Source organism: Podarcis vaucheri (genome assembly GCF_965113315.1).
Source record: "Podarcis vaucheri genome assembly, chromosome: 3".
Classification (NCBI taxonomy): Eukaryota; Metazoa; Chordata; class Lepidosauria; order Squamata; family Lacertidae; genus Podarcis; species Podarcis vaucheri.
Genome location: NC_138761.1, coordinates 112,787,506 through 112,800,972, shown reverse-complemented (window position 1 = coordinate 112,800,972; position 13,467 = coordinate 112,787,506). Strand labels below are relative to the sequence as shown.

Genomic DNA, 13,467 nt, shown 5'->3' with positions numbered 1-13,467 from the left:
CAGGAAAGGGGGGTAATTAAATTATTTAAGGGACTAGAGAGGATTAAAAAGAAGGGGAAAATAAAGAAATAAAGAAATGTAACCAGACAATGAGAAGATTGTCCAAGTGCTCCATGTGATCCGATGCAAAACGGCCAAGAGGCCGTGCCAACGTCTGGCCCCTGTATATATAGACTCTGACCCCTCCTCTGAATTGGCAACAATCAAAACACCCCAGCAACCCAGTTTAACCATTTAAATGGTCGGGATTCAACTAAATTTGCCTAGTCACTGGAGGGTGGCCTGTTCCCAACCGCAACACGTGCTCTCTGCTAGGGAGAACACACTTTATGTGCTTTTGTATTTGTTGGGAATCTTGTCACATAGATTCAGAGGCTTCTTGTTTCTGTGAGCTCTCTTGACATGCCCATGAGCCCTTCCCACCCATTCCAAACCACTAGGCTGGGAAGGAAGGCAGAATTAACTATGTGGGAATCGGCCCATACCAAATAGTTGACTGAGAAAGCCTGAATGACTGTTGAACCCAAAGACTTGCTATCTCAGTTTAAAATTAGTGTCAACAGATTTCATGCACAAAAATGGAGGAAGCAAATATTTGGATTTTTGTGCACTATTTGACCACAACTGCAGCAAATTCAGCAGTGGCAGCAATTTTTGGCAGCTAATTTAGCAAGGGGGCAAATGGCAGGCTGCACGAGGCAAATACTATACAGTGGTACCTCAGGTTAAGTACTTAATTCGTTCCAGAGGTCCATACTTAACCTGAAACTGTTCTTAACCTGAAGCACCACTTTAGCTAATGGGGCCTCCCGCTGCCGCCGCGCTGCCAGAACACGATTTCTGTTCTCATCCTGAAGCAAAGTTCTTAACCTGAAGCACTATTTCTGGGTTAGTGGAGTCTGTAACCTGAAGCGTATGTAACTTGAGGTACCATTGTACACAGCTCATGCGCTATATATCGCTTACCTATGACTTAAAGTTTTAAAGCCCGGAAAACCCATCCCTACCATTAAAAACTATTAAGACAACCCTGTTATTCCACAAATTAACCAATGATCATATTAAAATGTTGTATTTTAACAGAGCTAAGCCAAAATGTTGAGCAGATATCTCTCTCCCCAAGAAATACACCTCCTTTTGGGCCTATTTTCCCTTCACTATTGCAAAAGGGTAAAAAACTGTTTATAACAGGGTGCAAGTGAGGTGGAGATGGGATTGAGGCAACCAGGTTGATGTACACTTTCCCAAATAAGATATATACAGTGGTACCTCGGGTTACATATGCTTCAGGTTACATACGCTTCAGGTTACACTCTCCACTAAGCCAGAAATAGTGCTTCAGGTTAAGAACTTTGCTTCAGGATAAGAACAGAAATCGGGCTCCGGCGGCACGGCAGCAGCAGGAGGCCCCATTAGCTAAAGTGGTGCTTCAGGTTAAATACAGTTTCAGGTTAGGAACGGACCTCCAGAACGAATTAAGTACTTAACCAAAGGTACCGCTGTACATCGTTGACCTGTTGGGACAGGGCGTCTTCGACTAGAGCTGAACTAGTGTGAAAATGTTGCTAGCACAGAGTAGTAAGACCAGGAGCATTGCCTGAGCAGTGAAGCTGTGTTCCCTCTCCTCCCTTCCCATTCAAAGTGAGAGCAACGCCTTCAGTCTGGAGTTGTACAGCCCAGACGGTCTTTTAATCCTGCTCTGTGAGAACAAGGCCCCGCAGCCTTTCCCGTCTCCTTGTCTTCGTGCCTGTCCACTCTCTGCCAAAAATGCTACGGATACTCCCAGCGATGCCTAACGCGGCAAGCTGTACAATGCCACCTGCAGATTCCTCTGCCCAAATGTAAAAAGAGATACTATGCCCAGGAGCACAATTACGCTTCAAGACTTCCTCCCGCTATGTTGCAGACAAGAGGCTTAGCATTCTTCCAGGAATACTGGCTCTGCAATATGACTTGTCATTCAGTTCGGGGGTGAGGAAAAAAAGAGGATTTCCTGGGGACTACAGCCACTTTGCATCTGATTATTGAAATAGCAATATTCAAAAGGGGTGTGTGTGTGTGTCTGTGTGTCTCTGTGTGTGCTGGTGATGATCAAGTGCCTAATTCAAGGGACAAGAAGTCTGTTTAGTATTCCATTCATGCATTCTGGATGCTGGCACGCAGCTCAGATTCCTCTGAAACTCCACTTCCAATTTCTGCTTTTCAAAAGTAGGTTTCTAGCTGTGCTCATTTGTCAAAAGAAGTTTGCCAATGTGCAGCCAGTGTCATCAGAAGAACACGCAGCAGCTGAGAGATGTTTTGGATTGGCTTTTTGCAATCAGTCCTCCCACACTGACTCCCTTACCTAATTTGCTTTTTCTTCTTCTCCCCTGCTTTAAGACAAAACCAACTACCTGGGTCGTATGTCACATCATTTTGCTTCAGACACCAACATTCTGTTTTAGGAGGGGGGAAAAATAGCAAAACATTAATGGCCTTTCTACTTCATTAGTAAGGGACGTGGGTGGCGCTGTGGTCTAAACCACTGAGCCTAGGGCTTGCCGATCAGAAGGTTGACGGTTTGAATCCCCGCGACGGGGTGAGTGCCCGTTGCTCGGTCCCTGGTCCTGCCAACCTAACAGTTCGAAAGCACGTCAAAGTGCAAGTAGATAAATAGGTACCACTCCAGCGGGAAGGTAAATGGCATTTCCGTGCACTGCTCTGGTTTTGCCAGAAGCGGCTTAGTCATGCTGGCCATATGACCCAGAAAAACTGTCTGCGGACAAACGTCGGCTCCCTCGGCCAGTAAAGCGAGATGAGTCGTTCGCAACTGGACATAACTGTCAGGGGTCCTTTACCTTTACCTTTACTTCATTAGTAGTCAGTGAAATAAATGTGAGGTCCTGGTTGCACTCCCCAATTGAGATCTGCAATTATCACTTGATAAACCCTGGCCAAATAAAGCAGCTGCTGCAAATCTAAGGTGCTGGGTGTCATCACCTTAGCATTATCTCTTAAAGCAAGTCAAAGGATAAGTCCATCCCTTTGGGTCCGCCATGTTTTGTTTTCTTCACATGTATCCAGTCAATGTCATTAGCCCAAGAGCCAAACATCTTCTCTCTTGATACAGTTTCTGTTAAGGGAATTGCTTTTCTCCCACACTCTAAATACACGATGCTTCTCTTACAGCAGGCATTGCAACTGCAGTGTGGCTTGTAGATGTCATTGCTACAGAAACCAAGTTAATTGACAGTGTGAATGATGCTGTCTCCCAATATTCCTTCCCTTCCCTTCCCTCTTTTTATGGCTTTAGAAGAGTAATGGGGAACCTATGACCCATCAGATGTTCTAGGAGTCCAACAACATCTAGAGGGCCACATTTCCCCCAAACATTCTCTTGAGGCTAAATCGCTCCAGGAAGAAAATCACTCATCTAGCTTATGCTAACAGGGGTACGACTGCCACCATTGTCACTTTGCAGACCTTTTCCTTCATTTTGTTTCAGTTCATTCTTCTTGTCTTGTAGGAGATGGGCTGTCCAGTTAGGTCAGGCAAATAGCAGAAGAGAAGGAATATTGCATTGTTGTCCTGCAAAGGGACAATGTGACATAAAGCAAGAATAATGCTGCCCAGAGTGTTTGGAGAGGCTAAATTGAGCCTGTCGTCTCACCTGAAGGCTATATATTCCTCACCTTGTATGTGTCTGTATAGAAGAGGAAAAACCTTACACAAATACTGATCACTGCATAGGCAAAACATGAGGATAAGTTGCAGCAGTTTACATTTTAGGCAATTCGATTTAGCATTTGCCAACATAAGTATGAATGTCTTCAGTCTCTTCCCTCCCACCCCCAAGCTGGCCAGTATAGTAACATAATTTTAGAAAGCCTTTCAAAGAATCATTAAGTTGCATGCTTCTACTTGGCAGTTGTGTCTAGTAGGTTTTACTGCCTGGAAAGCGTACATAGGTTTGTACCTTAAAAGTGAGAGATGACTTGTATGCATGAAGAGACATGGGCAGTGGTTTTGTGTTGCTACACAAAAGGAGCTCAAAAACATTGCAGTGTATTTCAGAGGCTAGGGTGACTGTTGTTGATTTAATCCTTTGTTAGGTGCTAGGGGTGTTGGATGAGCTGTAAGCTGAGTGTTCAATGTGTCTGTTTGACAGTGATCGTTTTAAAAAAGGTGTCATGCTGCTTTGTGGTCAGTTAAAATAAGTGTTTGTGTCACCCTTCACTAGCCAGGCACAGCACAGAGCTTAGATGACTTGGAAATATTTTGTTGTCTGTGCCTCTAAAGGTAAAGGTAGAGGGACCCCTGAACATTAGGTCCAGTCGTGATCGACTCTGGGGTTGCAGCGCTCATCTGCTTTATTGGCTGAGGGAGCCGATATACAGCTTCCGGGTCATGTGGCCAGCATGACTAAGCTGCTTATGGTGAACCAGAGCTGTTTACCTTCCCGCCGGAGTGGTACCTATTTATCTACTTGCACTTTGACATGCTTTCGAATTGCTAGGTTGGCAGGAGCAGGGACCGAGCAACGGGCGCTCATCCCGTCACAGGGATTCAAACTGCTGACCTTCTGATTGGCAAGTCCTAGGCTCTGTGGTTTAACCCACAGTGCCACCCGCATCCCTGTCTGTGCCTCTAGGCTTCCCCTACTTGTTCAGCAAAATTTGAAAATGGTCCTCTAGCAGGAGCATCCAGGATTTATTTCCCCCTGTGTCCATCAGTGGAAAGATATTCTGCACATAATCTGTGCCTAATCATTTCTCTGTGTATAATTCTTTAAAACAGATTTGCACAGTTGTTGTTATTACTGGAAGGTAGCTTTGGCTAGAAGATCTATGCATTCTATGTGTCTTTCTACATTCATCCATTCTTCCTTAAAAAAACCCCACACACTTCGGGAACAGGTTGAGAAGGACAGAGGAGGCAGGAATTCTTCTCCCATTCAGATTTTAATCTAAACTGGAGGAAAAAATGGGGGGGTTGTAATGGTCGCCTCTTCATTGCAAACCTGTATCTAAACTCAGCAAGCATGGCTGGCATCTTTAAACCAGATAATTTCCATTCTACATTTTGAGCACCAAATTGTCCTTATAGAATCTGAAATTTCCTTTGTTCTGTTGCCTGGACACAACTTCCATGAATTTTCATGCATTTTATGTTGGCTTTCCATTAGTATAGCAGCAGGGAAAGAAGTGTAGCATGAGTCTGTGAGATGATGCTATATCAGTCTTCCACTAATTATGCAAAAGCCTTTTTATTCTCTTCTGCGGAGGTGGAAACATGCCTGTTTCCTGTTAAGAGTGGTTGTCTAAGTCCACTGACATCTGACTTCTACTCCTCTTTTCCTTTCAGTGCGGCTCAGTGTTCTTAGTACAATTCATATGCAGTACAGTATAAAGTTGCCTTTTGTCCCCTTTCTATGTCGAACTAATGAAATGAATCTGGAAATGAAAAGCTGCAGGGGGAAAACTCGCTTACTCTGTACATCCCTTAGCCGGCTTGTTAGACAAGGGTCAAGGAAGCTGTACATTTTGTCAATTGCAATTACATTTTGTCAATTACAGCAGCGAGGTCTGGGAATCATTGTTGCAAAGTAGCATTGGGCCTGTGCACTTTGTGCTGAGAAAGTGGGGACATTAGATATTCTTAAATGATTCAGGAAGGAGTAAAGGATAGATTTTAACAACCCTTTTTCTGTTCACCACATCTATTTCTGAGCCAGGAACTAACCTAATCAGCAATTCATTAGCTGTGAATGTGGAGCAGCTTCCTGCCACAAGTTTCCTTTGTCTTATGACACCAAGTGTCTAATGCCATTCCCAGTTTTATCTTTAGTTGTCTGTACTGCAGGGAAACACAGGATCTTATTTCTCTCCATCAGCACCAGCACAAGCTATGAGTTGCTGAAAAGCAGTTTTGAGGTACTTCTCCTGAAACAGACATGCCAACTCTGGCCCTGCTGGGGTCATCCTCTGCCTCATCTTCACCACTTCAGATTGGTGGTGAAGGCTTTCATAATTGGATACTCCTGCACACAAAGACGTTTTGTGTGTTTCTGATCCCATGGCTGAGTCAATATTAGAACAAAATCCAGTTCTTGAGCTGGACGGCTGCATATTTCAAGAGCTTACCCCTTTCCTGAAATCTGATTTGATCCTCCTTGCCCATCTGGTTGTAGATGCCCACTATCGCTCATCTCTACAAAGAGTGCTAGAAATGTAAGGCATGATCTGCCCAGACACTTTAATAAATCCCCATTTTTAAATGGGAGTCATTTCTGAGTCTTAACTATTGGACTGAAACCAGTGAGACTTGAAAAGGTTTACCATGCCCATTCTCACATGTCCTGAAGGGTGGGGTTCCATCAACAGCCAAGGGATTGCCCAAAAAGATCTGAAGCTTGAGATCTGAAGTTCAATGAACTTCTGATATAGAAAACCCATCTATTTCTTAAATATAGGACTTAAAGGTAAAGGTAAAGGTACCCCTGCCCGAACGGGCCAGTCTTGACAGACTCTGGGGTTTGTGCGCCCATCTCACATCTATAGGCCGGGGGCCAGCGCTGTCCGGAGACACTTCCGGGTCACGTGGCCAGCGTGACAAAGCTGCATCTGGCGAGCCAGCGCAGCACACGGAACACCGTTTACCTTCCCGCTGGTAAGCGGTACCTATTTATCTATTTGCACCCGGGGGTGCTTTCGAACTGCTAGGTTGGCAGGCGCTGGGACTGAGCAGCGGGAGCGCACCCCGCCGCGGGGATTCGAACCGCCAACCTTTCGATCGGCAAGCCCTAGGCGCTGAGGCTTTTACCCACAGCGCCACCCGCTTCTTAAATAAGTGTGGGTCCTCTTGGTGCAGCAGCTAACAGTTAAGTAGGATACATGCAACAAGCCTTCAGTAGATCACAAGGTAGGATTATTTTTTCTGGACCATAGGATGAGGAAGATACAATTAAGGTGTGCATGCTAATGTCAAACAACTAAAGGGCTTTTGTTGTCATCCGTGTTTGCTCTGGCTTAGCTGCTCTCCTTGCTATTTAACTGTGCTTTTGTTCTCCTGGGCGGCGTGTTTACAAAATGTCAGAAACAGAGCCCTGATCATGTCAACTTTATAATGTTTGGCTCCCATATATCTGTTCGACTAGGAGGCATAGTGAGAACTTTGTCAAAGGTCAAGCCAGGGTGCAATCAATGTCTTGTAGAGGAGGATTAATTTCAAACATTTCCCTTTTTTCAATATTTGTCGGCCTTCTTTTTCCTGTAACAAAATAGCAAACGGCCATCCCACTGCAGAATAGAACAAGAGCTGAGATGCAGAAGGTTGGAGAATAAAAGTGGAGAGGTAGAACTGAGACCGATAAGAAGCGGAGGGATGATTTCAAGAACCAATCTATTCAGTGATGAAGAAAAGCAACCAGTTTTAAGATCAGCGCTAAACCTATCTCACATTACACAATTTTCTTTTTCACCCTTGCACCTCCAGCCGCATCTGCAGCCTGTAAACGTCACATTGCATCTGTTCTGAACTGAGCATCTCTGCAATGCAGAAAAGAAATCAACTGTTTTTTTCAATTATGAACGGAAAAATCTTGGCAGTTCTCATATTAGAGCATTATTATAGCAGGCTTTCCACTTAAGAAAATATTGTAAGCTGCTATGCCTTGGGAACACCACAGTAATATTACAATGGGCGGTTTGATCCATCTCCCTGTTGCTTTTGGACTTTAATTGTCTGCCTCTTGTTTGTTTTTTCCCTCGTTTGAGCTGGCTTCATCTACAGCGTTGTAAAGCATTTTTAATTGCTATTTATATTTTTTTAAAAATGAGTCTCAGTGGAGCTGTTACTTGGTGGAAGCAGAGCTCACAGGCTCCTTCTGCTGATGCGTTATGTCACATAATATTTGCATTTACAAGGTGCCTAGCCCACTATTCCATTTTGAAATATGATGTGTCTTTGACTTTTTGACATGTGTGCGACTACAACAGTTGGACAGAGGAGATTTTTCAAACACTTTCAATTAGAAGTTCTTCAATTGCTATTAACAGGGTGTATGTCAAAGGGGGGGGGAGGAAAACAATCACTTGAAGGTTATCTCTGAACCCCTATCCTTCCACAATCTAGAGAGAGCCTTCTGTCTCTCTGGAGCACCTCGCACTATACTGGGGAAGTGGGGGCAAGAAGGAATAGGCTTTATCAGAACTCACTCGGTATGTGTTTAGTGCAAACAATCCCAAGTATAGATACCCAGTGTCTGAGTGTTTGTACTCTTTGTGCCACCTGCTGAAGGCAACTTTTTCATATGTTGCAAGACTAGATAAGCCTTCTAACCACTGAGCAATCTGGAGGGTGCTCACTCCTTCCAGTGGGCACATCAAGTCTAGTTATGTTGCTCCTCTATCAAGTCCTACAGTGTTGGAATGTGATTGAGTAAAACATGAGCATCCATGAATTTTAGGGACATTCCTTGGGCAGACAGGGACTTCTGCCTGGAATGGTGCCACTATAGGGCATGTGGGATCAACATCTATTTTGAAACCCTTGTCAAAAGTACATTTTCACCTCATGTAGCATAGGACTGGCTACCCGGCATCGCAGTCCATGTACAACACAGGTAAAACTAAGAGTCAGAAAAATATAACTTCCGAAGTAGCCCAAAGGGAGTACTTTTGTCCCACTCGAGCTGTATCATCTTTTATGTACTTGACAATACACCAAGAGTACACCAATATGTAGCAACATCCCCTGAAGATCAGCCAGATGTAATAACAGCCCCTTCCAGCCCACACACACCAGGATGAAAGGTTTAATAGGGACCGCTGCAATAACCAGCTTACCTCTTGAGGATGCTCCTATATTGGAGGAAAGACTTCAGAAGCCTGATTTGTGCCTTTGTCTTGAACAGCCACGCACTATCTGAGCCACCTTCACCAGTATCTCCCTGAGCACATATTGAACTCATTTGTTTTATTAAACAGCGGTTCCAGCTTTTGGAATCCAACATTGTAATATCAAATAGAGACACAGGGCTGCAGCTGCTTTGAATGGCGGTACTCAAATGGATGTGCTGATGATGGCGGGAACAGAGTCACATAATGCTATGTGCCCATTTCCTCGGGTATGATGGTTGCATTCGATAAGGGGAAAGGGCTCCTAAAACGATATGAAACCATCATTCATTTCACATAGATGTGAAATGGAAACTTCATTGGAAGCCTCTGATAAAAGCATGGCTCCCATTATTACAGGAAATGTCATTTCTCTTCTTATAAAACAGTATAGTTTCAGTATAGTTGCAGAAACATTGCAGTAGCATCAGCCAGCATACTGGAAAGCAGAGATTTAGTTGAAATGAACCAAGGCACATATTTATAATACTAAATTAGTTTTTATTTACGTAAATCAGAGCTCTGACACCTCACCCTACCTTCTGCAAAGGTGTAGGTGGAGTTTCAGAAACTTTTTCAAGGAAGGATGGAGGTCATATTATTTTAGGGTGTGGAGATACTTTAGGAGGTGGTCTGAGGGCTTCCCTTTATTTTCTTAACTTTAAAACAGCTTCTGGTCAATCTGTTGGCTTGGGATGGAGCAAAATTCCCTTTCCACTGCTTGTTTTGCCCCTCTGAGTGACACTATGTCACATATTCAGAGGGGATGTTCTAGGGGGAAGTGCGGCCCTCGGTGGGGGTTGCCATTTCCCCTCTCCAGATACCTAGAAATGACCCTGCAGGATCAAGAGGAGTGCAGTGCAATTGGTGGTAAGTTTACCCCCACCCTCAGAATTCACCCCTAGAAAAATCCCCCAAAATCCCATTTTCCCTATGCATTTCCCTGCCCACATTGCTTGAAGAACACAGATGGTCAAACATTGCCTGTTGTGTTACTTACGATGCTGTTGCTGTTATTTCCAGTTACAGGCTGATCTCGATCAAGAATACCAAGACAAATTCAAAAGACTCCCATTGGAAATCCTGGAATTTGTTCAAGAGGCGATGAAAGGCAAAATTAGTGAAGATGGAGACCACAGCTCTGCCACTTCTCCCCTGGCATCCGATGGTGGGAAAGTCAACCATAAGCCACAGCAGAATGAGGAGCTGGAAGTTAATCCAGGGAAAGTATTCGATACACCCCTCTAGCAACTCCTCCAAGGCCACATATCTAAATTACCATGGTGCAAAAGTCCCCACCATGTTCTCCAGATACTCTCCTGATGTGAACAGGGCATCTTCAGATATGGGAGACATTTGTAGGGACAGCACACATTTCTAAATGGAACGGTTTATGAGGAAAGTCTATGTTGTTTGTAAGCCTTCTTTGTTTCATTACCGTTTTTTTTGGGGGGGGGTAGATCAACAGGCCAGTGCTGCTGTTTCCCTGGCTGCTTTGGCCAGGCCATGTGCAATTTGGAGCTTTCAGTGGGGACCAGCATGTTTTGTGAAAGTAAACATTCTTAGACCTCTCTGTGAAGCAGCAGTGGCTGAAAAAGAAAATTCCGAACATTATCATAACATCCATAGCCATTTATTTCCTCCTTTGCTCCTTGAAAGCTTGTATCATCTTGATAATTGCACTGATTTTATTATATTTGCTTTCCAAGAACCAGTTGCTTGCATTGTTGACAATATATCTGCTTTGAGATGTTCTGTTGAAGCCGTGGTGACTAGTTAACTTTCCCAGCTGAAATCTCTTCAAGAAGGAGATATGTGTTTGTATATGCTTCCTGTGTGATGTGGGTTCACATAGATGTGTATGCACACACACACAAACATATACAAACCACTGTGTATGAACAGAGCATGCAAGTTCTCACTGGGAGCCTTCCCTTGTGGCAAAATAAAGAAGTTTCAGGGATCAGAGCTAATATTTCAATGGGCATCTTTACGAAGCAACCTTTAAATCGCAAGAATCTTTTACTATTGTATATTGTTTTCAATTATAAATGGGTAAATCCAAGAGCATTGTTTTCAATTTATTATTTTTGGTTGCATCATGTGACCTGTTGTTGAAATGTTTTGGACTGTGGTATCTGACATGCAAACATCTCTTCCATAGTTTTCAAAAATGTATGGTATGCATGTAGGAAATGCCGTCTCCAAAATGTATATAAAACTCAAATATTTCAGAGCTGGAAATTTTGTGAAAAGAAAATAGACAGAAGGATATGGAGGATGAACACAACAGTTCTTATCCTGCAATTTATTTATACCGGTAACCTTAGAAAGGTTATAGCCCCTCTAAACTCAATAGAATTACTTTGTGGATGATATTGAAACACTAAATTTTGTCCTGATAATAATAAAGACTTAATGCCTAACAGCATATATGTAGTTTGCTTTCCCTCAGGAGTTCAGTAGAAATAACTTATTTTATTTAAATGTAAGCAATAAATAGAGATCAAACTTAAGTTACAAGAATGCTAAGTGTACATAGGGAAATAAACTTTGGCTGAGCAGTATTTTTTCTCTCTTAATTTACAACACACATGAGGAAATATAATTTATAGGACCTAACTCTAAACAGAGACTTTCATTTTGATTTTAAGAATATGACTCCTGTCATTTATTCTACTTTTGCACTTTGAAGATCACTCTTATTAATCGTTAAATACAAAACCTGGAAGGGTTAAAGTTTAATGCTGCATTTTATAAGATAAAGGTTCAATAAATTTGTTTTAGGTTAGGTAAGATAAAATAAATAGCAGTATTCACAACGATTCTGAGACTATTTCTTCGATGTGCTTGTATACTGCAGCTTCAAATAGTCTAGGAGAAATACTGATGAGCTTTTTAATTTATGAAATAAAACTTAATGGTTTGAACAGAGTATATTATCAGATGTAGTTGGTTTTCAGTACATTTGTATTTGACCATTGACTGTCCTTACTTTTTTAAATATCTGTACAGTGCCCCTTTTGCAGTTGTAGTTTAGTGTGGAATATTGTATATCTTGCATTTGTTCAAACTTACAGTGATATATCATTTACCATTAATATTACTTGAAATAAAGTAAGGTAATGAAAAAGGAGTCTATGATGTGAGAGTCTTGTGCCTTTTATGTATTTGCCTTGTTAAGTGTTGAACATGTGGAAATTATATACTGTGGACATTTCTGCTTTAGAGAATAGAGCTGCGTTGTATTACACTGAACTTCAACCTACACTCCTGATCTTTTCACACTACTGAGAAACTTTTTATTTGATTTTATTAGCTTCAACCGAATTTTAGTTCATAAACATCAGACATTATGAATCTTACATGGCTGTAGGAGATTTCTTTAATAGAACTTCAAGGGGACATAGCTTCTCTTCCTTTCAAAACTAACCTTGCTCTTGTACATTGCCAAACCCTGTATGTGATTGGCTGGTTGGAAATAGTGACTTGCTTTCAGTTAAGAAAATCCTCTCGTTTACCATGTATATAATTTCAGTTTCTCACCATTTTAGAGGCATAATTCACATTTTTTTGTAAGAATCCTATGCAATTTTGTGGCATGATGTTTCTTCCACTTGTAATTTATGTGCTTTCATCACAGACCCAAATAAAATTTCTTAACACAATCTGTGTGCTCTCTCTTAATTGGCCAACTTTCAAGCCTCTTGGTATCTGTTCAGCTTTCCCTGGAAAGTGCAATCTTTTATGTGTTCAGTTTCTGTGGGGTTAACAATATGACCCAGCAGACCTCACCACTGCTCCTTATGAATTTGAAGGTACACCATATGGCGCATGCCCACAAATCTTCTGCAAGACACAGAACCACTGCAACAGAAAACCCTTGGGGTTTTTCTCAGCGCAGAAACTCAGTGTACAAAGGATTCTCTGGAGGCAGAAATTTCAAAGTTCAACCCCAGTAAAAGATAAGTTAATATCTGGTGCCTAAAAACAGATAGTGAAATATACTTGGAGTCGAGTGTGGATTTCATGCTCTTTATTCAGCTCATAGTAGTGAGGAATGAAAGCTCCCCCCAAATATCTGCTTTATATACATTATTTACACAATGGGTTGCACGTGATTGGCTAATTCTGGGATTCTCCTGTAGGCCAATCAGGTTGCGGATTCACTTCCACCTGGAGTTGGATTGACTGGCTCCTGCAGACCAATCATACTGCTGCATTGTTCTAGGAGCAATCAGACTGCTGCATTCTGAATCCTATTGTTCTAGGACCAAACAGACTGCTGCTTTTTGGATCCTATTCAACTCAGTACATAACACCTAGCAATGGCAATGGGCATGCCTCCCTGCAGAGATTAGTCCATAAGTGGGGAACCATCACCAAAAAGGCCTGTTCTCTCACCACCCTCTGCATCCTAGAGGGGGCACCTGGAGAAGAGTCTCAGATAATTAATGCAGGGTCCAGTTTGGTTCATATGAGGAGAGGCAGTCCTTGAGGTACTGGGGCCTGAAGTTGCATACGGCTTTCATAGGTTGAAAACAGTACTTTGATTTGCATCCATAAACTAGTTGATAGTGAGTGCAGTCGG

At 42.5% G+C, this 13,467-nt stretch overlaps 1 protein-coding gene across 3 annotated transcripts in view; it reads left to right on the top strand.

Annotated features, from left to right (window-relative positions):
• PLCB1 (phospholipase C beta 1) overlaps positions 1–12,544 on the top strand; it is a 497,312-nt gene extending 484,768 nt beyond the window's left edge. For 2 of the 3 annotated variants that reach the window (XM_082215463.1, XM_082215464.1), the window contains one exon: positions 9,900–12,544. In XM_082215463.1, coding sequence (XP_082071589.1) covers positions 9,900–10,124 — 225 coding nt within the window. In that variant the 3' untranslated portion in view covers positions 10,125–12,544. The remainder of the gene's footprint in view (positions 1–9,899) is intronic. The other variant, XM_082215462.1, reaches the window with a different exon arrangement.
• Positions 12,545–13,467: the final 923 nt, after the last annotated feature.